This window comes from Cannabis sativa, chromosome 2, assembly GCF_029168945.1.
Source record: "Cannabis sativa cultivar Pink pepper isolate KNU-18-1 chromosome 2, ASM2916894v1, whole genome shotgun sequence".
NCBI classification, from domain to species: Eukaryota; Viridiplantae; Streptophyta; class Magnoliopsida; order Rosales; family Cannabaceae; genus Cannabis; species Cannabis sativa.
In genome coordinates, this window is record NC_083602.1 from 76,076,447 (window position 1) to 76,099,923 (window position 23,477).

Genomic DNA, 23,477 nt, shown 5'->3' on the forward strand with positions numbered 1-23,477 from the left:
GTCACGAAGAAGGATGCGGCTGGGTCACGAAAAAGATGGAGTTTCCGTTTTCCTTGGCCGGTATTTTTGTAATTAACAACTTTTTAGTTTCTATTTTTGTTTATTTCCTTTTTTAGGATCATAAATGTAAATTTGATCCATTTTTAGTTTATTATAGAAAAAATCTCTAGTTTTAATCTAATATAAAATATGTATATATATGATTATATCTAAAGAGCACGTAAAAATTAAAAAATAAAAATATATTACCTAATTAAAAAATTCAACATGCATGCATTTCACTTAACATCACTTACACGTAACATTAACCTAATTTTTTTAAGTATGTGCAACGAGTTTAAATTTGAAATGCAATGTTAAAAAAACACAATTAATATAACAGATAAAAGATAAGAGAGATATTTAATATTTTAAAAAGAACAAACACTTTTTGTTATATAATTACATTTAATATAACATAAATATAAATTAACTTTAATGATAATTTTTTTAAAAAAATTATTTGTTTTGTTTTGTTGAAAAGAAAAAAAAAAAGCAATTTTAAAAATATTAAAAAAATTACGGGTAGTTTTAATAAAGGAGTGGGTTTGTTGTATTATTTGAGTTAGCCCAATGATGATAGGAGACCCAAAACTAGAAGTCATATACATTAGACTCATCCAAATATTCATACCACCAGCACAACTTCTTGGTTCTCTTCATTCCTCAATCTCTTATCGCCCTTTTAGTTTTAGGCTTTCTTCGGTTCTGTCACCAACTCATCAGCGCTACACTAGAAATATTAACAACCTCGTACACTAACTGATCGGGGATCGGAGATCGTATTGGACGAATTCCGTTTCACTCATTGACCGGATAAGCATTTATTTCACTCACAACAGGTACTGTGCTTACGATTTTGAGGCTCTGTTAGGTTGAAACTTTGTATGGTTGGTTGAGTTTTCTAAGTGATTTTCTCTGTTTTGTATAGAGTTCTACACGGGCATTCTACAGGGATATTACTTAGCTATTATCCAATTCTCTTTTCTTTTTTCTTCTTTTTAATAATAGTTAGGTTTCTCATAATTAGGTTATAATGTTTTGTTCTAAGATTTAGAAATTGTGTTGAAACGTTATACTATGAATATGTCTTAATAATCATACGATACTTTGTTCTAATCTGGATGTTCCCGAGATTTTGTTCTCAATCTTTTTCGATTTGAAACCCACGGGCTAGGGCCGATGAAACTTCCATAGTTTTCTGATTTTGGTTCAATAAATTTTTTCGTTCTGTTTCATTCATGTGAATCCCATTTGTATGGTATTTGCTCGTACATATATTTATTATTTTAGGACTATGTTTAAGTTTGGGATAATTCTATATCTTGTAGTTGAAGAAGTGTTTGGTGACATTGAGAAACTTCTCTCCAAACAAAATCTAATTTATATTTATGGTGTTTCTAGGAGAATTGCAATTACTTTAACAACTCATAGTGACAAATAAGTTACCTGGAACAATGTTGTGTTGTTGATTGGAGAGATAATTTGTAGTTGTTCAAAAAAAATTCTGGTATTGTAATGGGAGAAGCAAAATAGGCAATGCCATTGAATAGTTACGAATTAATACTGTTTAGAGAAGTTTTGACAATACTTCATTGAATAGCTACCAACTAATAGTCTGTTTAGGGAAGTTGTGAACAATTATGGTTTATCCATTTGCATCTCTTAAGCCTTGTTGTTTTAGTATTTGACATGTTTCTGTTGAAACTAAAAGAATTTTTAAAAATACTCTGTTAAGCCAGTAGCCACAAGAAATTCTGTGAGATAGGCATAGTTTTAAAATCGGTAGGCAAGGCAGTGAAAAACGCAGCTGAGGCAGCTGCTGTCATTGAGGCATACGCCTCACACTGACGAGGTGGACTTTAGGCGCACACCTCTGAGGTGATGCATACCGAGGCGCATGAGGTGCACACCTCAACAGCGGGCTTTTTTTTTTCTTTTCTGTGTTAGGGCTGTTTTGGATTTTTTTTAAAAAAACTTTTCTAATAGCTATTTCATACTTTTAAACGACTAATGAGCTTTAGTTTGGATCTTTTTTTAACAGATTTTTAATAAAAAAGATAGGAAAATGTCCCTAAAAACCCTAACCCTCTAAGTTCTTAACAAATTTTTATATTTAGAGCTTTCACCATTTTTTATTTGAAATTGAACCTTCTATCAATTTAGTTTATGATTTTAAGACTTAATTAGTAATTTTCTTGAATTTTATGACTTTGTTGTGGAATTATGTGTTGTTTTTTATGAGTTTTATGATATTGTAGGAAGTTTTTCTTCTTATTGTTGAGGCGTACGCCAAGCCCATTCTAAATTCTTTTTCTGTTGCTGACTTTCTCTCCCATGTTTTCTTCGTTCAGTGTCTACGTTTCACTCACCCTTTCTTCCGTTCTGTCTCTGATTCTCTTGGCCTCTGATTGTGATTTTCTTTCTGTGGTAGCTGCTCATGGTTTCACAGTGACGCAAAATAATAATATTTGTTTCTGCTACTGAAGAATTGAGGTACATTTTCTCACTGATTGGTTCTTCTCTTAATGTTGTGTATGAATAACTTGTGGATTCATCCTAGGAATTTGGTACTGAATTATATGGTTTTAACATTGGTATAAGGTGATTAATTCTTAGATCATTACTATTATGTTTTCTTTCTCGTAGGTGTAAATATATTTTGTTAATGTAATGCTAGAAACAAAGTAGGGCATTTGCGTTTTGGGATGTTGTTAGTGTAAGAGGAAGATGATAAATGAATGCTTTGCTTGGTGTTGTTTTTTCCCCCTCTCGTTGAAAGCATTTTGAAACTTGTATTTTGTTCGTCTCTACCAGGAATATGAAATGACTATATATTATACTAACATTTATGTGGTATTTCATATTAAAAGCACCTTTGAATATTGCTCAAGACCTAGACACCACACTATTAATTACAGAGAAATAATTTTGAAAATCTAATTTATATTTTATGAATTGATGAATATAAATCATATAACTATACTTTCACTCAGAATATCAGGGGAAACTTGACACCACATTGTATTACTTCAATATATCTAATTTTATAGTAAGATAGTTTAGAAAAATAGGAATAAGTCTTTCGTGTTAATGAATGCTAATCATATATTTGGAAAATTTGTTAGCTTTTTCTGCAAGTTTAATAAGCCTCTAGAATTTGTTTAGTTTAGGTGGCGTTTGGTAACACTTTTGTTTTTTAATTTTAAAAACAGAAAAATGAAAGTAAATTTTTTGTTTTTAAAAAACAATAATGTGTTCTATAACCATTTTTGTTTTTAAATTTTAAAATTAGAAAACAAAAGTGTGTTCGCTAATCACTTTTGTTTTGTAATTTTTAAAACAAAAAACAAAAATGTGTTCTATAATTATTTTTATTTTTCAATTTTAAAAATAAAAAATATAAATTTTCTTTTTTTGAATAAAAAAATTATGAATATTATTAAGTTTTATTTTTAGATAAATAAAAATCAAATAAATTAAGGTATAGGTATTCAATATCACATAGCACAACATCTTATCTTACAAATGATTTATTAGAGAAAATGTTGAACAACCCAATTGTAATTTGTTAGGAATAGTAGTTACTTACACCAAGACAAACACTAAAGAACCACAAACCCATCAAGTACTCAATGATATTTTGTTAAGTAGAATAGTTTTGCAACAAAGTTTTATTAGAGTAACAACAATTGTAACTTTTTATTACTCAAAAGTCTTTGGGAAATTTGATTTTTTATGCATGATTTAAGAGTTAATTGGTTAGGAAAACTTAAACTATAGGTAATTGTTAGAATAGGCCCACTTTACCTAAATCTCAAAACTACCCCTCTCAAAATCCCACACTCATTCTCTCTCCTTCCCTCTATTCTCTCTGTTCATCCCAACCTAGCTGTCCCAACCCTAGCCGAAACCCCAAATTGTCCCAAACGCTAGCCACGGAGGAGACCCACCGACCCACGGCGCACCACCACTGACTCACGGTACCCACGACGCACCACCACTGTTTTTTATTTTTTTATTGATTTTGTTTGTGATTTAAGTGTTAAAGATAGATTTTGTTAGATTTATGAATAAATTTAGGTTTTAGAATCTCAGATCTATGATTTTAGGCAAGGTCTGATGGGGTCCGATAGGGTCGAATGAAACTGTGAGTTTGCAAGGTAGAAGACATAGGTCCGATGGGGGGTCCGATATATGGTCCGATGGGGGGGTTCGATGGGTTTGATATAGGGTCCGATGGGTTCGATTGTGTTCGATGTGGGGTCCGATTGTGTAAATGGGGGTGATGTGGGGTATTTTAGGGATATCATAAAAGCTGTCATATCCTACAAATATTAGTTATTATGTGTTTAGGGGAAATTTTTTAACCAAATGTAAGCATGAAAAATCAAATTTCCCAAGTCTTTTGGAGCAGATTGCAAACTATCTTATAGTCACTGACTTAATAGGTATTATTACTCAATGGATATAATCCAACATATATTAAGACTAAGTGATACCCACATTATCATCAAAACTTATAGCAAATATTGAAATCAAATTCAAAGAGAAATTTTTGTTGTTATAAAATAGAGTACTAGATAAAATGTGTACCACAAAACAAGCAATCTAAAAATTTCAAAGCCAGCAGCCAGTCAGACCAAACTGAAAATTTCAGCAAGAACAAGAAACACTTCAAATTTTGAGCAATCCCTATTTAGACTTTCAACTTCCAATATATAAATCCTAATTTTCAATTCTTAAAGAAAAAAACAGACCAAAAAATTCAGAGTCCAATTTATACTAGAAAACAAAACTGTTAAACAAATCCAATAAGTTGAATTAGATTAAACATATCAACTTCAATATTTCTCTCAAACATCTCTATTCCATAACTATAAACACCTATGTCTATATATATATATATTGACATATATGAGCATGAAAGAAAGTAGCAACTGAAGCATTAAAGGGTATGTAACGATATATATGTATATATAATCCCCATTAAAGACTATTTCTCAAATAATAAATTATTCCTATAAGTCTATCTAAGAACCACAATCTGTGTTATTTGAAAGGTCAAAAATACTAGGGTTATCGTATTTGTGGATTGAACCTCTCTAAGAACCCATTTTAGATCAGAGACTAAACTCGAAATCTCATTTTAGAGATCAAACTCAAAATCCATTCAAAGATAAAATCTAAAAACAGCAAAAGATTTTTTCAAACTCGAAATCTCATTTTTGAGATCAATTTCAAAATCCATTCAAAGATAAAATCTAAAAACCAGTAAAAGATTTTTTCAAACCTAGAAAAAATTAGAGAGAGAGGGAGGGAGGGAGGGAGGGAGGGAGGGAGAGGGAGAGATTTTTACCTGGAATAGCTGAAGCCATGGATGAGTTTTTGGCATGGAACTGCTGAGCGAGGAAGACGAGCGATCAAGAGAGAGAAGGAAATGAAAAAAAGTGATTTTAAAATTTTTTAGAATCATGAAATATCTGTTTTTAAAATTTATTTGAATTTGATTTCATATTAATAAAACAAAAAACAAAATCTGTTACTGAACATTAATTTCAAATGGTGTTTTCATAATTTTGATTAAAAAAACAAAAATTCACTTTTAAAAGTGTTATCAGACAGAGCCTTAGTGTTTTGTTGGAAGTGAGGAAGATGATGAAAATACAATATGGCCAACACAGCCAACCATCTTTCTAATATATAAAAGTAATTTTTTCGTATCAGCAAAGAAAAGAGAAAGAGTTTGTGTATCTCTCCCTCAGCGTTTAGGGTGTGTCTATAAATAGGTCTTCGAACTTTTCACGGTGACAAATTCTATTGTACCTTTTGTATGCAGATAATGAGTTGAACTTTGAATTTTTTTTCTTTATTCAATGATTTTGTTGATTCTGTGTGGATGAAATATAAGATAGGAAATTTTAGTAGAAAAAACCTAATTATATTTATGCAGAGAGATAATTTTTCACTGTACATTCTGAACTAATTTATTGTTAAAAGCAATTTTTTTTTTCAATGGAAATGTTCAGATTGTAACTTTTTTTAGTAGTTTTTTTATTTGAATAATTATTTTAGTAGCTAATTGTTTCTATTTAACACTTTTTTGAAAAATAATCAGTTAAAGCACAACACGCTCTGTATAAGAAAGCTTTATATTGACCTTGGGACGGAGGGATTATTGTTCATTTTTGTTTTTCTTGAATAAATGATTATCTCTCCTTTTTCAATAATGTTAGAAGGAAACGTGATGTTTGTTTCTATGAATCAGACCAGTTGGGTTTTTGACCTGGTTAACTTTACTGAATTTGGGGCGAATATTTAGTCCTCTAATTCTTTTCTAAACCAGTAAATTGCTCTACTTTAATGTGTTACTTGTAGGGAGAAGAAAATGCAAAAATTCTTCTCTTTAATATTTCCTTTCTCTTGGTTAATTTCTCTTCTCTGTCCCAATGCTCTTCTGAATAGAGCTTATACGTCTAGACCATGGAACAAGAAGATAATAATGTAGGAAAGGGTGATAAGGGAACAGAGTCTCCCGTCAAAGTATCTGTCAAAGGCATAGGGAGTCCAGCAGAAACATCTTGTCAACAAACAGAGACTCTTGTAGAAGTGGTTCACAGTGAGCCAACCAACAATTCTACAGAAGCATCTGATAAACCTGCAGGATCAGGATCAGAGATCCCTGCTGAAGTATTTACTATTCCATCGGAGATTCCTTCAAATGTATCTGATAAACCGGAGTCATCCGGAACAAAAACTCCAAATTCTTTGAAAGCTAAATTGAAAATCCTGAGGAAGCCTTTTGCTGTCAATGGGAAGAAAACTCAAAAAGTTAAAGGTAGCCCTCAGGTTCAACGCAACAAAAAGAAGAAGAATAACTTAGTTTTGCAGGGTAAAGAAGAAGGGGGTGAAGACGAGGAAGACAGTGCGAAAGAACATATATCTGTAGAAGAAAACCAACCAAAGGTTAATGCTGCTGATGAAAAAAATACTGAAGAGAGCAATCAAGCTGAAAAGGACAAAGAAAAGGTTGATGAATTGGATAAGAGCCAACAAAACCCCAAGAAAGGTGAAAAGCGTCGCAGGCCAAACAGGAATCGAAAGAATAAAGTAAAGCAAGCAGAAACAATCAGGAGTCCTCAGACTGAGAAGAAAGAAAACATTGATGCTAAGAACTCTCCAACTGAGAAGAAAGAAAACGTTGATGCTAAAAGTCCTCAGACGGAGAAGAAAGAAAAAATTGATTCAAAGAGCCCTCAGACCGAGAAGAAGAAAGACCAAAATGATTCTAAGAAAAAGACCCCTCAGACTGACAAGAAGAAAGAAAAAGTTGATGGTCTGATCTTTATGTGCAATGGAAAAACAAAACCAGATTGTTTCCGCTACCATGTCATGGGTGTTTCAAATGGAAAGAAAGACACTGTATTGGCTATCAGACCAGGAATGAAACTCTTTCTGTATGATTTTGATCTGAAACTTCTATATGGGATTTATAGGGCTTCATCTTCTGGTGGCACAAAACTTGAGCCAAAAGCTTTTGGTGGGAAATTCCCTGCTCAGGTCATATACACATTTTCCTGTAGACCCTTCTTTTCGATGTCTAGTTATTTAGAATGTTGTGCTGATTAATTTTAAATTTTAGGTACGGTTCATTGTGCATAGAGATTGTCTTCCACTGCCTGAGAGTGTTTTCAAGAAGGCAATTAAGGAAAACTACAATGAGAAAAACAAGTTCAAAACAGAACTTTCACGCCCACAAGTGAGCATTACTCGTTTTCCTTTTTTTTACCCCTTTTTAGCTTTTTTTTTTGGGTCCTGAGTGTTCGTCATTCATTACTTAGCGCTAATGATGTTCAATTTTTTATATTTAGGTTAGAAAGCTTATGGGACTTTTTCGACCTGCTGAAGTTCATACTTCTGTGTCCACCCGCCCACCAGCAGCAGCAGCTGCTCGGGACAAGGGAGTTCGTGAGCAAGTGAGAGAACCACGCTCACTCCCAAAAAGAAAAAGAGAATCACATTCACACCGTGAGAAACCAGTTAGAGATTCTCGGTTTCGTCATGATGATTCTAGGTCTAATCGTAATCGTCGGCTATCCGATGAAAGAGATCAGAATCTTGGGCGCCGAGAAGTTCAGAGGGAAGAAGGCCATAGAAATCTGTACCTTACTGAAAAGGAATATCGTACCTATGGTCTTCGGGGAGAGAGAAGAAATTTGACTCCTCCTTTTATTCCTGATCCTAATTTGGATTCTTACCATAGAGATAGAGAACATCTTCTAAGACAACCCAACCCAATTCGTGCTGATCCGTATTTGAATGAAAGAGACTACCCAGCCTATAATCTTGGTCTTAGGCATGAGTTGCCACCACCAGTGGCTGCTAATGATTTGGACCCTTATACAAAGGATCCATATTATGCACGCTACTTTCCTGGTTCATCATTGGACCCTTATCTAAGGAGAGATGATATTCCTTATTCTGCTGGCGGAATTAGAGACACTTATGTGGCTGATGGTGCTGATCACTTGAGAAGGAGAGAAGTTGAGCACTTGGACAGGAGAGAAGTTGAGCGCTTGGACAGGAGAGAAGTTGAGCGCTTGGATAGGAGAGAAGTTGAGCGCTTGGATAGGAGAGAAATCGAGCGCTTGGATAGGCTATACTCTACTAATGCTTCAGATACTCTATCAGGTTACAGTCAGGCATATCAGAGCAGACTTGAACCTGCTCCTGCTCCTGCTCCTGCTCCATTGTCGTCTTTGTCTCGCTACCACCATTCCGGCACATCTTTCACCTATCGCTAGTTATGTTGCAAACAAGTTTTATACTTCTTATGCTCTTCTGCAGGTTCAATTGGTTGATAGCAAGTTGGAATTTTAAATTATTGATGGGAGGTTACTGCACTATGATATTTAAAGCTTCATGAGGCTTGCCTAGATTAAATAGACTGGAGATTTCAATGTAGACATTTTTATATTTTGGATTTTCTTTTCCTGCTTGAATTTGAGACTCCCGGTATTTGAGTTTTAGTGGCGAAACATTCCTCATGCTTACCATTCTGTTAGTATTCTTTACTGTTATTATTATTATTTAGAATTATGTCTATATACGCCAAGCAGGGTTTTTTTTTATTTTTTTATTTTTTTATTTTTTTTATTTTTTTTATTTTTAAGTGTATACACCAAACAGTTAATCAGGAAAATGACTTTATATTTTAGTTAGGCTTAACTGATAAGTAAATAAACGACAGCGGTGATACATCATCCCACCCCCACTCCACCATAGTTTTAAAAAAGTTATTTAAATTACTGAAGTAATATATGTATCTATGCATAAATATTTATGGTACGAGTTTTTATGGTAATAAATGAGTATATGTATAATAATACTTTACACGCATTATGTAATTTCTTCTTATATTATTATAATAATATTTAATAATTAAATATTGAATAAATATTATTTTAGACTCGTGTTTTGTAAAAATTATTGATTGGACTCTTTGTTTTGTTAAATGACAAAATAGACTTTGTATTTTTCAAATTGTAAAAATAAGATCTTGAGTTTAATTTTCGACAATTTTTTTTTTTTTACTACAACTAACTTGAAGACAATTCTTAACACGAACAGATACAACACTTTTGATCAGATTATAGTTAAATTTTATTTTAACAAAAAATCAATTTAGAGTTATTTGTATCATTTAGAAAATATGTAGTCTATATTGTCATTTATCAAAATAAAGAGTCCAATTAGTATTTTTTGCAATACATAGTTCAAAATGGTATTTATCTTTAAATATTCATTTTTTTTAAAAAAAAAAAAAAGAAAATGAAAAACAAAAAACAAATACTATGTATTCTCTCTTCCTTCACTGCCTAGACCTTCATTGCCTTTAATCAATATTTTATATAATTTTTGTAATTTCTTTTAAGTCAAAATAAATGCAACTCCATGTACGATGACATAATTAACATCTAGGAGGGGCTTTGAAAAGAGCCAAGAGAGATACTCCAGTCTTTGAAACATGAATCGAAAAGAGTTATCTACACAATGCTATTGCTAAGAGTTCCATCTCAATAAAATACACATTTTATCGAGGTCATTTTTTACTCATCAAAATAATTATTTGGACTCTTTTTCTTTTTTTCTTTGAGATAAAATAATAATTATTTGGACTTTGAGAAAGATATTTGCTTTGTTTCATTGTCATTCCACATGTAAACTGGGAATGATGCTCAACAATAGTATACCAAATAATATACAAGAGCACACAAATATATCAAACATCTACTTTACCACAGTTATATACAAGATAATTACTTTTCAAAATTTCGCCTGCACACTAAAAGCTACAAAAGTCATATTATATATGCAGTTTTCAAATTGAATAGAAAAGACCAAACATACTAAATTAAAATATACCACAATAAATCTAGACTAATTATTTTACTAAAAAATATGATCTTGGTAAGGTAGTAATATTCTTGTCGTTTTTAATGAGTTGATACGGTGGCTCCAGCTTGGGCCTAGCTATAGTGCCACGTGTCATAACCATGGCGGGAAAGAGAACATCTTTAGTTTTGGATGCGATGGACCCTAGGGGTGTTCATTGGATCACATTCAATGGATTTGAACCCATCCGATCCAATCCAATTATTTATTGAATATTGGATTTTGCCATCCAATCCAATCTAATTGAATTGAGTCACCCGACCCGATCCGATCCGATCCAATGGATGTATTGGATTGGATCGGTTCCATCTATTGGATACTTTAACTGGTTTTTTATTGGAATGGATTGGATCCATCCAATGGATCCAATTGATGAATCCAATCCATTTTAGATATTATTTAGGCTGATTTCATTAAAAAGAAAAAATATATGAAAAAATATAATTTAAAACTTAATAATCCAATAATAAACAATGCTTTAATCCAAATTCAACCTAATTTTCATGACCACATAATAAAAATATAACACAAATCTAACTTAATAAGTAAAAGTCTTAATAAACAAGTCTAATACATCAAATGCAAATATTAAATCAATGTGTGCAGGTGAACAGTAAAAGATATAAATAATTAATATATTTTTTTTTAAAAACAAAATAATTAAATATATAAAATTATAAATATTAAATATGATTGGATGGACATTGGATGATATTGGATTGGATCGGTTCGGTTATCCATTGAATCGGATATCCCATCCAACATCCGATCCGATTGGATTTTTAAAATTTGCATCCGATCCGATCCAATTATGATTGAATATCTGATTCTATTGGATCGGTTGGGATTGGATAAGATGACTTTCTGCACACCCCTAATGGACCCATGGAGGCTTAAAACTCTTCTCAATTAGTTCAATATTTTATATTTTTTAGTGTCAGTGTCAGATATACTTCAGACTATTTCAGCTTTCAAAGGTTTTTAATCTACTACACACAACCTTATAATGAAAATTTATACATTCAAAAGTGATGCTCATCAAGGGCGAAGAAATTGCCCACATAATATAGTGACAAAATGGGTGTACCCACACTAAAAATTTTCAATATTTTTATATATAATTAGTATTTTTTTACTTTCTCTAAATTTTTTACACTATCAAATTATGTTTCTTATAATATACATTTTGTTAATGATAATTATCAAAATATAACCTTTACAATAAAATATTTTTTTATCATATTCTATTTAATTTTATTGTAAAATAAATAACGTGATAAATAATATAAATACAAATTAAATATTTTTCACATTTTTTATTTTAATAATTAAAAAATTTAAAGTAAAGTATAAATTATTATTAAAAAAAAAAAGGAAAATATTTTTTTATTCTATCATAATTTTTTATATGTCAACAATCAATTCACCACTTAATTCATTTCACAATAAAATTAAATAAAATATCACAAAATGACTATATTACTGTTAACAAGTTGTACACAATAAGGGGCACAACTTAGAGCATCTCTCATAGAAATGCAAATGAGTAATACAAATACAAAATATAATTCACTTTGTTAAAATTCTACTCCAATAGTGTGTTAAATTATGATGCAAATATGTCATGTAACAAGAAGTAATTTAAATTTGGATTACAACATAGCATGATGCAAAATTTGTATTATAATAAATGCTATACTTTTATATTTACTAATATGTCATTTTTAATATTTTATTATTAATTTTAGTTAACAAACTCTTTTACATTAAATGACTTGCATTATTATTATTAAATTTTATATTTATCTTTGTATTATTAGTATTATTTTATATTTTTTTAATAAATTATTAAGTGGGCATTAAATGATATAGTAAATTTTACATCAAGATTTACAATTATGCATTAAACATAATAGTAAAAGTTGATGTAAAAATGTCACAAAACAACTTTTTGTATCAAATATATCTTAATTTTTATGTCTCTCATTGAAAATAGGTTTAGTAATAAATATTTAAGAGATAAAAATACTAATTATTCTCCGTATATATAATATTATTCTTTTACTTTTATTTTGATTTCAATATATTTTAAACAATAAAAGTTAAAGTAGTCTAATTTTTTCTTTAACAAATATTTATTGAACACACTTCAATGACAATTTTATTGCTAAGTAAAAATAATATATATTTGTATTTTTTTTTAATTTATAATAAATACTATATAAAATATTCAGAAAAAATACTAAAAAATGTAATATTGTTTCATCAAAATTAATTTTATGTTCATGACTATTTTGTAGTATTTTTTTTATGTTTACGAGTATTTTGTACTATTTGGTAAAACGCCCTCAACAAATAATATAAGCGTATTGAAGTAGTGCTTCATTCTTTGTTGAGAGTGGGGGTTTAATTTGATATTGTTGAAACCATACGATAGCAGGGTTTTGAGGAACAGAATCGGGTAACGAGATTGTTATAAATGGTTGTATCTAATATTAGGTAAAATTAATTATTTAATTTTGAAATTTAAAATGTAAAATTATTTATTTTTAAGAAATTACATTATATACTATTTTTTAACTTTTTTTTTTTCAAATTTACAGTTTGAGTTGCTTCGGTAGTTTCTCCGGTAATTTTTATATGGTTTGTTATATGGATTTTAATTGTGATGTTAGTTGTTATAGGGTTTCTGTGTGGAACTTTATAAAAATACAAAAAAAAAATAAATAAAAGCAAAACTATTTTAAAGTGTAAAAATTAAAAAACCTTTAAAAAGTACATCACCTCGAATGGATACACAAATAAAATAGCATTACTCATTAAAAAAGATAAAATAAATGATAACATGATGCACAATATTAGTCAACATGAGTTGGGTGACCCTTTTCACATGGAAAAAAATATACTTTGGAAAAGACTTTTGGAAGTCTAGTCAAGATCTATTAAACTACGTACCAATTTCATTAAAATTTCTATTAAGGAAATTGCCATATCATTGTAATAATGTGGATGGGAAGAAGATTCCATATTTATTTATGGGGAATTACTTGTATATGTTATAATATAATATAAAATAGATGAGAAGAAAAAAGAAGAAGAAGAGAGAAAGAGATAATAAATGAGAATTTCTCGCTTGTTTATTCTAATGGGGTGAACTCCTATTTATACAAATACAAGAGTCAAATATTAAGAAACTAAAAAAAAAAAAGAAACAAAGAAAAAAGGAATGTTGATTATAATTAATGGTAATAAACAGAAGATTTGGACATCTACATGATTATTAATATTTATAACACTCTCCCTTGGATGTCCATAATAGCTGCCGCATTAAAAATCTTGTTAAAAAACTTGATCAAAAGAAAAAGAGTATAGTGTAAACTAACTCTCCCTCATTTAGGCATTCGTGGAGAGATAATCTAATCGATGAATTTTAATCTTGTCTGCCGTCTTCTCAAATGTTGATGTTGGTAATAAGTTTGTAAGATTGACACTTGATTGAATTTGTTGAACACCAATATGCGTTTTCTTGAAATGTATAAAGAAGAATTTGGTGAAATGTGTTCTAATTCTATCTCCTTCAATGTACCCTCCTTTTAGTTTAGCGATGCAAGCAGTATTATCTTCATAGAGAACTGCTTGTGTTGATACTTCTTTATTGAGTGCAATCCATATGTTTCCCGAATATGCTATGTCAATGATCTCACTCCCACACATTCTCTACTTGCTTCATAAAATGCAAGTATGTTAATATGATTTAAACTTGCCTCGTTAAAAACCTTGTCTAAGAAATCCAGTGGGCCAAAATTTGAGCTAAGGAAAAAAGAGTACAATATATATATATTTCATATTCATAACTATTTGCAAGTTGCCTCGTTAAAAACCTTACTAGGAAAACCCAGTGGGACAAAACCTGAACTAAGGGAAAAAAGAGTGCAACATGAATATGTCTCCCCCTCATGCACATATGATCCACAATCATTTTTGTGATAATATATCTCATAAGATTATTGTTATCACTTTTAAAATATCACCATATACAATCTTTGATCATATATTTTTTATAACTCTTCTAGAGTATGTGTGGACTTCTAAATTATGGATATGGGGTTCCTGCAACATTAATATTTATCCAACTAATTGTATCATTCATGTGTGTACACAACTTTGTTCATACTAAAATTTAAAATTTCAAGTAGATATGAACATAACACATTAATGATAATATAAATTTTTATTTGTGACAATGATGGTACTCCAAGACCATAAATTTATTCTATTCTTGTTCTATGTGTTGGGTTTTGTGCCCTAAATAAAACGCATTTCAATATAATCAAATTTACTTATTAATAAAGATCAGAAATAATATTTTATGTTGCATGGTTCACATGATTTATTTCATGATTATATACATATAATGTATGAATTCTATTTAAGTCCAGAACATATGAATTTGTTAATGATTATAGTGTTGTCAGCACAGTGGAATATAATCTTAATTATATGTTCGAAAGTTTATTCCCTGATTTGTCAGTTCACTAGATTTAGACTGGCATGATATAATCAGCGATAGGTATTCTTACACCTTGGATAAGTGTTATGTCATTTCCAGGGCATTAGCAAAGTTTACCAGTATCGGATGTATGGAGTATACATCGGAAGGGACCGATATTGAACTTTGATTAGATATATTAAAATTTACCATAATATCTATTCAATTCAATATCACATGTTGATCCTAGATCAAATGATCTTAATCCTGATATGGTTAGGTTCGATCTCAAGAGTATTATACATGTTCTTTGATTTGTTAGTTAAGCCTACTTTTGGGTCAGGGTGATGCGTACATTTTAGGAACATGATAGTATAATTGAGTGGGAGCGCTAACATAAATATGGCGTCTATAACTTCTATAGGAATTTAGAAGTGAAACGTTGATATCCTTCGAGCTTGGCTAAATAGAGATAAATGGTGGAGATCTCATTTCACTTCGCTGAAATATCATTTATACGGAGCTAAGTGTTTTAAGGATAAAATACATTGAAGGTGTAACGGTAATTTAGTTCCTATTCAATGTAGATCATCTATTAAAGGGTCATTGATCAAATTAGGATTATAACAATGGATAACTAATAGCGTATCTATATTGTGGAACACATAGAGCGTTCTATATGACTGAGAGTGCAATTCCAAGTTCTAAGTGTGGATTCAATAATGAATTAATAAGTTAGGGAATTTACTTGGTAAATTCGGTTCGACTTATTGGAAGCTCGGTTATATAGGCCCATGGTCTCCATACTAGTTGAGACCATACTGCTTGTAAGACTCAGTTAATTGATTTTAATCAATTATAATTCTAAAGTTAGACTATGTCTACTTTATGAATTTTCACTAAGCAAGGGCGAAATTGTAAAGAAAAGAGATTCTAGGTTTATTTATTAATTAAGAGACTTTATATGTCTAAATTAATAAATATATTAAATGAAAATATTATTTAATAATTAATTGTTTAGTTATTAAATAATTAGAATTGGCATTTAAATGGTTAAATTGGAAAATTGGTATTTTTGAGAAAATGGGATTGAAAAATGACAAAATGGCAAAAATTGTAAAGTGAGGCCCATTATCCTTATATGGCTGGCCACTTTGTATAGGGTTTGCCATTTATATTTTTCATTATTTTAATGCCATACAATTCTAACCTAAACCTAGATGACATTATATATATAGAAAGTGATGGCTTCAGGAAACTGTGACTTGCATCTTATTTTCTCCCAAAGAAAACCTGAGCCTCCTATTCTATTGATAGCCGCTCCTCTCTCTTCTCTTTTCTTCTCTTCAATTTCAAAATACCCTAGTGATAGAGTAGTGCCCACACACATCAAGTGATATCTCAATCATAGTGTGGAAGATTGTGTAGAATCCAAGAAGGAGAATCAGCATCAAAGGAAGGAGAGAAAGAGATCCAGGTTCAGATCTTGATTATGTTCTGCTACAGAAAGGAATCAAAGGCTAGAGATCTGAACTGAAGGAGTCATTATATTCCGCTGCACCCAATGTAAGGTTTCCTAAACTTTATATGTGTTATTTTATTGTTTTAGAATTCATATTAGGATGTTAATAAAACATACATGGTAGTAAATCTAGATCCTGGTAAAATATTTACAACAACTGGCACCAGAGCCATGGTAATGATTTACTTTCATGAAATATGAATTAAAATGATGATATATGTTGATTTGGATGGTTTCATGTTGATCTGTGTGTTATATGATGATTGATTGATGCTTGTAAAATTTTATGAAAAATAATTGAATTTTTCGTTTCTGGAATTATTTTTATTGGATAGTTTGGAAAAAATTAAGCAATTTCTTTTTTTTTTTTACAGAACTCAATTTCGATTTTATTTGAATTAGTTATGATTTTTGGAAGATTTGAAAGAATCGGGGGTGGTGACACACACTTGTGCGCGCGGCTGGCTGCTGGCAGCACCCTTTGTGCGCCCAAGCAGCCCCTTGAGCCCAAGGATGTGCACCTGGATGGTGTGCTTTGCATACGTTCGTACATCTCAAATTTTTTCGTTTTTCTTCGATTTTTCATGCTATTTCATGGAATTAACTTCCGATTTTTTGTGTAGTTTTGTATTTTGATTTTTACTTTTCATATTTCAAATCTAATTATCAGAAATAAATTAATTTTTTTAAAAAAATTAATTTTAGATATTAGTGTAATTTGAATTTGAAAATAGGTAAAAATCTATTTTTGCTTACTTCTTTTCTTATTTTTTAAAATTTGATTATTTTATCTTATTTTTAAATCTAAGGTCAGATATTAAATTCCTTTTATAAAATATTCTATTTTAAGTAATTTGACCTTATTTAGATTTAAAATAAGATTACTATAATCATAGTATTTTAAATAGAAATAAGATATTTTTGCTAACTTTTAAATTTTGTTATTTTTACTTAAATTAAATTATAAAATCAAAAAAGGGTATGTATTTATCTTTTTATTTTATTGAATATTTAATTTATAAAATAACATGAAATTTAAAAGGTGGTTAGCAAATTTTTTTTTGAAATGATATTTAGGTTAGTTGAAACATAATTTTTCAAAATTGTAGGTTTAATTTTAAATTTTTTTAACCAATTTTTTTTTTATTTAAATATTAGTTTCGATTTTTTTTTATTAATTAATTTAAAATTATATAAATCCTACATCCAACTATCCAAATTCAACTTGTTGCAGGAATATGTGTTTTAGCTTGTTTGTAAGTTTTCTAAAACCTATTATTGCTTGATCTAAATTGCCATGGTTAACTTGTTGACAGATCAAATGATCTGATTTTAACCCATGGTCCAATTGTCAATAGGTCAAGTAAATGATTTGTAACAGGTAAATTTTACATTCTTCTTTCATCTGTGTATGACCTTGTAACATGATAGGATCCATCCAAATCTGTGTACCTGTGTGAGCCTATATGTTTACTTTATGTTTAGATGTATATAGGTTGTTGCTAAATAAAATGTCACACCATGATAGATTTTATTTAGGCCCATTTAGTTTTTGGGTCTATTCAATTAATAACAGTTGTTCATTTTAAGGTTAAATTCCTCTCTTTTGGGCCTTGTGTGAGAGTTAGGGGCCAATAGAAGTGGGTACGACATACTGAACCTAGCTCCCCCTCACATGAACTACCCCAACTGTGAAGGCCCATTTGCCTGATTTGGATAACTGTGCTAGGTTAATTAAATTAGTTTAACCTAATAAAATTGATTAGCAACATAATTCATTTCAATTCTTTTTGAAATTAATTTAAGAAAAACACACTTAGTTTAATGAATTAATTTCTAGATAAACTATTGTATTTTTCTTCTATTTAATTAAATATAGAATTATAACTAACTAGATTCTTTCTGAAGCTTATTTTAATTATTTCATTAAATATTCCTATTTAAGTTATAAATTAGTTATTTCTAACTAATTTTTCCATATCAACTTAAATTAAAATATCTTTTGAATTTAAAATTAAGTTGAGGAATTCTAGGAGTTGGTTATTGAAGATTCTAGAGATATTTTTTAAGTTGTTAAACTTAAAATGGAATATTCTTAAATTAGGTAGTTACAACTTAATTTTGATATTTAATTAAATTTTATTTTGAAATTTTTAAGTTGGTTATTTTAGATTCTTTCTATAACAACTTAAATTAGATATTTTCCAAATTTTTTGAAAAGATACTTAGTTAAATTGAGATATTTTCTAGATAGTTATTTCTATACTAGTTATTATTTCTAATATTAAAATAGGAAAATATCATTGATTGTGCAATTAATTGTTTAATAATTAATTTTGGTACAATCTAAGTTAAGTATATTTTTCTAGTATTAAACTAGAATTAATAATTAAGTCTCCTCTATACTTAATTATTTATTTCTTGAATTTAATACATTTAATTAAATTAAAAATTCAATATCTAAGTTGATTTTCATCATGATACTTAAATATTATTATTTTCATGTTATTTAATTAAAATTAAAAATTATTTTAAGTTTGAAATCTTATTTCAGAATAACTTAAATTTGAATAATTTTCAAAATATATTTTATTTTATTTTATTAATCTTTTTCCCACAATTTTGAAATTGCATCACTTTAATGTAGAAATTTCGAATTTTATTTGAAAAATAGATTAAAGTTGAAAATTATTTATTTTAATTTTGGACCAACTTAAATCAATGATTTTTTTCATTTAATGATTAATTAAAATAAATGAACTAAAATATATTATAATTAGAAATTGAATTAATTAGTCAATGAAAGTCTAGATAGATATTATCTGTTTTGCTTGAAGTATTTTTCTAGTGATATTTAATTAAAGGGTAAATACCATTTTGGACCCTGTGTTTTGCAAAAGTTACAGACTGGACCCTGTATTTTGTTAAATGACAAAATGGACCCTGTATTTTCTAAAATAGTAAAAATAGGACCCTGAGCTTAATTTTTGACAACTTTTTTTTTAATACAACCAACTTGAAGACAATGCTTAATAAGAACAGATACAAAAAATGTAAACAGTTTTGTCATAGCACTTTTAGATCGGATTATAATTAAACTTTATTTTGACAAAAAATCAATTCAGGGTCCTATTTGTACTATTTTAAAAAATACAGGGTCCATTTTATCATTTTACAAAACACAGGGTCCAATTGGTAACTTTTGTAAAACAGAGGGTCCAAAATGGTATTTACCCTTAATTAAATAGAAAATTAATGTTTAAGTTGATTCTTAATCATGATACTTAAATATTTGAAATTTTTCTTTAATATTTAATTGAATAGGAAAATTATATTTTTTGTTGTAAATTAATTTTATTAATTAATTTTGGGCAAACATAAAATTAGAATAATTTTTTTCCAGGATTTATTTTTATTTTATTTTAACAAGCATTTTTCGAAAATAGTATTCTTATATACTTCAATTTTTTCGAAATACAATATATATTTATAGAAAATTAAATTTGAGTTTAAATTAATTTAAATTAATTTTGAAACAACTTAAATTGAATAATTTTCTAAATATTTATTGGAAATTATTACTAAGATGGAAATAATTCATGTTATTTTCTTATCCATCTAAGTATAATTTTATAAATATTAAATTAAAATTTATATTTAGAATTTTTTCATTCTAAATTGGAAATTTTAATTAAATAAATATATATTTAAAATAAATTGATTAAAATAAATATTAGAAGAAAATACACTTTAAATAATGAGTTTTATTATTAGGACATTCGATCTCCATTGTTGGTTCTACATAGTTCTTGTTTTAGTGAGTAATCCTCCCTAATGGAGGAACGTTCATTAGCAATTTAACGCCGTAGAATCTCGAAAGATAATATTATTTGTAAGTGTTTTATATAGTATTGATCACCCTAATGGTGGCGACTGTATTTGACTTACAAAAGTATGAAACAATGGTGGAAGCTCATAAGATAGAATAGCCTTGACTCTCGCCTAAACGGGACAACGTTGGATTCCAATCTTGATCGAGTAAAAGGTTGCTAGAATGTTTATCATTTTAGATGAGCTGACAACTCTATTCAATGGATGGTATCACTGACTCTCGCCTAAACGAGACAGTGATATCTTAATTTCCATATCAAATGATCATATATCTATCATTCTTGATGCATATGAAGTACTTCAGGACTTCTCTACTAATGAACAAACTTTATACATTTAATATTTCTCAATATACAAAAGAAATAAAAGTTTGTTCTTCAATTAATCAAAAACTCTTCAAGAGTCTATCACAATTTATAATTTACAAATTTATATTGCATAGACAATACGTGATCATGACATGGCTTCTAAGGTACTTAAAAATTATTCATAAGTATGATGCACAGAGGATTCATTATAATATTTTCTAGTTTGAAATTCTAGTATATTGAGCATGCTTTTTTTTTAATAAGATGATGATACTTAAGCTAAGTGATTTAGTGCTTCTTAGAAACTTCTCTCTTTTTTATTGCAGCACATTGACTTCTCTAAGCTAAGTGTAGCAAATAGTGAATCGAATTGTGTGTATATTTCATAGAATAGTACATATTTATATACAAAGCTAGGAGACTAAATGGAAAACTACTAATTATAAAATAGGAAACTACTAAATATAAGTTACCCTAATTGTTTTACAACTAATATACAGCTAATATTCTAACACTCTCCCTCAAGCTGGAGCATAGATGTTAATCATGCCCAGCTTGTTACAAAGATAATCAACCCGCACCCCATTCAAAGCCTTTGTAAAAATATCTCCTAGTTGTTCTCCGGTCTTCACATATCCTGTGGAGATCAGACCTTGTTAAATTTTCTCACGAACAAAATGACAATCAATCTCAATGTGCTTAGTTCGCTCGTGGAATACCGGATTTGAGGCATTATGAAGAGAAACTTGATTATCACACCACAATTTTGCTGGAATAGAAGTCTTAAACCCGAATTCAGTCAAAAGCTGATAAATCCATATTACCTCACACACAGACTGTGCCATAGCTCTATATTCTGATTCAGCACTGGATCTAGATACAACATTTTGCTTCTTACTCTTCCAAGAGACCAGATTGGCCCCAACAAATACACAATATCCCGAAGTGGATCGTCTATCTACCTTGAAGCCTGCCCAATCTGCATCAGAGAAACACTCAATCTGGGTATGTCCATGATCTTTGTAAATTACAATGTTTGAAAAAATGCAAATGAGCCTTGGGGCGTTTTTTCTTTGTAAGGCGAGGCGCAAGCCTCAAAAATTAATAGAATCAATACTTTTAGAGCACCTAAGAATAAATAAACTGTCACATAAAGGGACAGTGCACCAATTCGAAGGAAGGGGCAGTGCACCAATTCGAAGGAAGAAGGCAGCAAGCTTTTATTTTTTTCGTTGGTTGAAGAAATAAGCAGCAGCTGTGTGCTACTGTGAAGAAGAGAGGGAGCTGTTGTTGGAATATGTTTTACTAGGATCTAGATTTACTACCATGTATGTTATTTAACATCCTAAATATGAATTTTTAAAACAATGTAAATAAACACATATAAAGTTTGAGAAACCTTACAGTGGGTGCAGCGGAATTAAATGACTCCTTCTGCTCAGATCTCTAACCCTTGTATCCTTTCTGTAGCAGAGTATCACCAAGATTTGAGCCTGAAACTCCTTCCTTGTGTTTGGATTATTCACAGTCTTACATATTATGATTGAGGACCAACTTGATGTGTGTGGGCACTTACTCAATCACTAATGGCTGAATTTATTTTATGTAGAAAGGCTTAGTGTTTGAAAATTCAAGAGGAAGAAGAAGAAGGAAGAGGTCTCATCAGAAAGCTAGGTTTTTAGCTTTGGAGGCATTAGTTGGATGAATAGACCATAGCCTTCCTTTTATACTATCTTCAATAGGGTTAGGGTTAAATTATTAGGAATAAAAAAATGATTAAAATAGGGTAAAAAAACCACTTGATGGTCGGCCACTAAATGGGCCCCACTCTAGTTTGCGTTTTGTCATTTTTCCCAACTATTTTACCTATTTTTCACAAATACCACTTTTTGCACTTTCAACCCTATAAATGTCAAAACTATTTATTTAATAATTAAAATAACTATCAAATAAAATTTTCATTTATAATATTTATTAATTAGACTCCATAAAGTCTCTTAATTAACAAATAAACCCTAAAACACTATTTCTTCACAATCAAGCCATATCTTAGTGAAAAATTTATAAACTAGACATAGTCTAGTTTTAGAATTATAAATGATTAATTAAAATCAATTAACTGAGTCTTACAAGCAGTTTGTCTCACCTAGTATGGGGACCATGGGCCTATATAACCGAGCTTCCAATAAGCAGATCTAGAATTTACCAAGTAAATTCACTAACTTATTAATTTCTCATTGTATCCACCATAGAACTTGGAATTGAACTCTCAGTTACATAGATTGCTCTATATGTTCCACGATATAGATACACTATTAATTATCCATTGTTATAATCCCAATAATCAATGATCCTCTATAGATGATCTACATTGCATAGGGATAAAATTACCATTACACCCTTTCAATGTATTTTATCCTTAAAACACTTGGCCACCTTTAAATCATATTTTAGTGAACTAATATAATCACTAAAATGAGATCTCAATCATTTATCTCTATTCAGCCAAGCTCGAAGGAAATCATCGTTTCACTTCTAAATACCTATAGAAGCTATAGATTCCATATCTATGTTTAGCGCTCCCACTCAATTGTACTATCATGCTCCCAAAATGTACGTATCACCCTGACCAAAAAGTAGGCTTAACTAACAAATCAAAGAACACGAATAAAACTCTTGAGATCGAACCTAATCATGTTAGGATTAAGATCATTTGATCTAGGATCAACTAGGTGATATTGAATTGAATAGATATTACGGTAAATTTATCATA

The 23,477-nt window shown here is 29.7% G+C and overlaps 1 protein-coding gene across 2 annotated transcripts; it reads left to right on the forward strand.

Moving 5' to 3' along the window:
* The first annotated feature begins 626 nt into the window (after positions 1 to 626).
* On the forward strand, positions 627 to 9,095 carry LOC115719036 (uncharacterized). Of its 2 annotated transcripts, none has more exons than XM_030647920.2 (5): positions 627 to 881; positions 2,474 to 2,535; positions 6,505 to 7,599; positions 7,682 to 7,798; positions 7,911 to 9,095. In XM_030647920.2, the coding sequence occupies exons 3-5, from the start codon at positions 6,523 to 6,525 to the stop codon at positions 8,841 to 8,843; spliced, it is 2,127 nt and encodes a 708-aa protein (XP_030503780.2). In that variant the 5' UTR covers positions 627 to 881; positions 2,474 to 2,535; positions 6,505 to 6,522; the 3' UTR covers positions 8,844 to 9,095. The 2 variants fall into 2 exon arrangements, with proteins under 2 accessions (XP_030503780.2, XP_030503779.2); XM_030647919.2 differs by having other exon boundaries at positions 655 to 881; positions 2,394 to 2,535.
* The last annotated feature ends 14,382 nt before the right edge of the window (positions 9,096 to 23,477 follow it).

Coding starts and splice junctions, on each gene's coding strand:
- LOC115719036 (XM_030647920.2), top strand. CDS start 6,523: ATGGAACAAGAAGATAATAATGTAGGAAAGGGTGATAAGGGAACAGAG. Junction 7,600..7,681: donor GTGGGAAATTCCCTGCTCAG/GTCATATACACA, acceptor TTTAAATTTTAG/GTACGGTTCATTGTGCATAG. Junction 7,799..7,910: donor CAGAACTTTCACGCCCACAA/GTGAGCATTACT, acceptor TTTTATATTTAG/GTTAGAAAGCTTATGGGACT.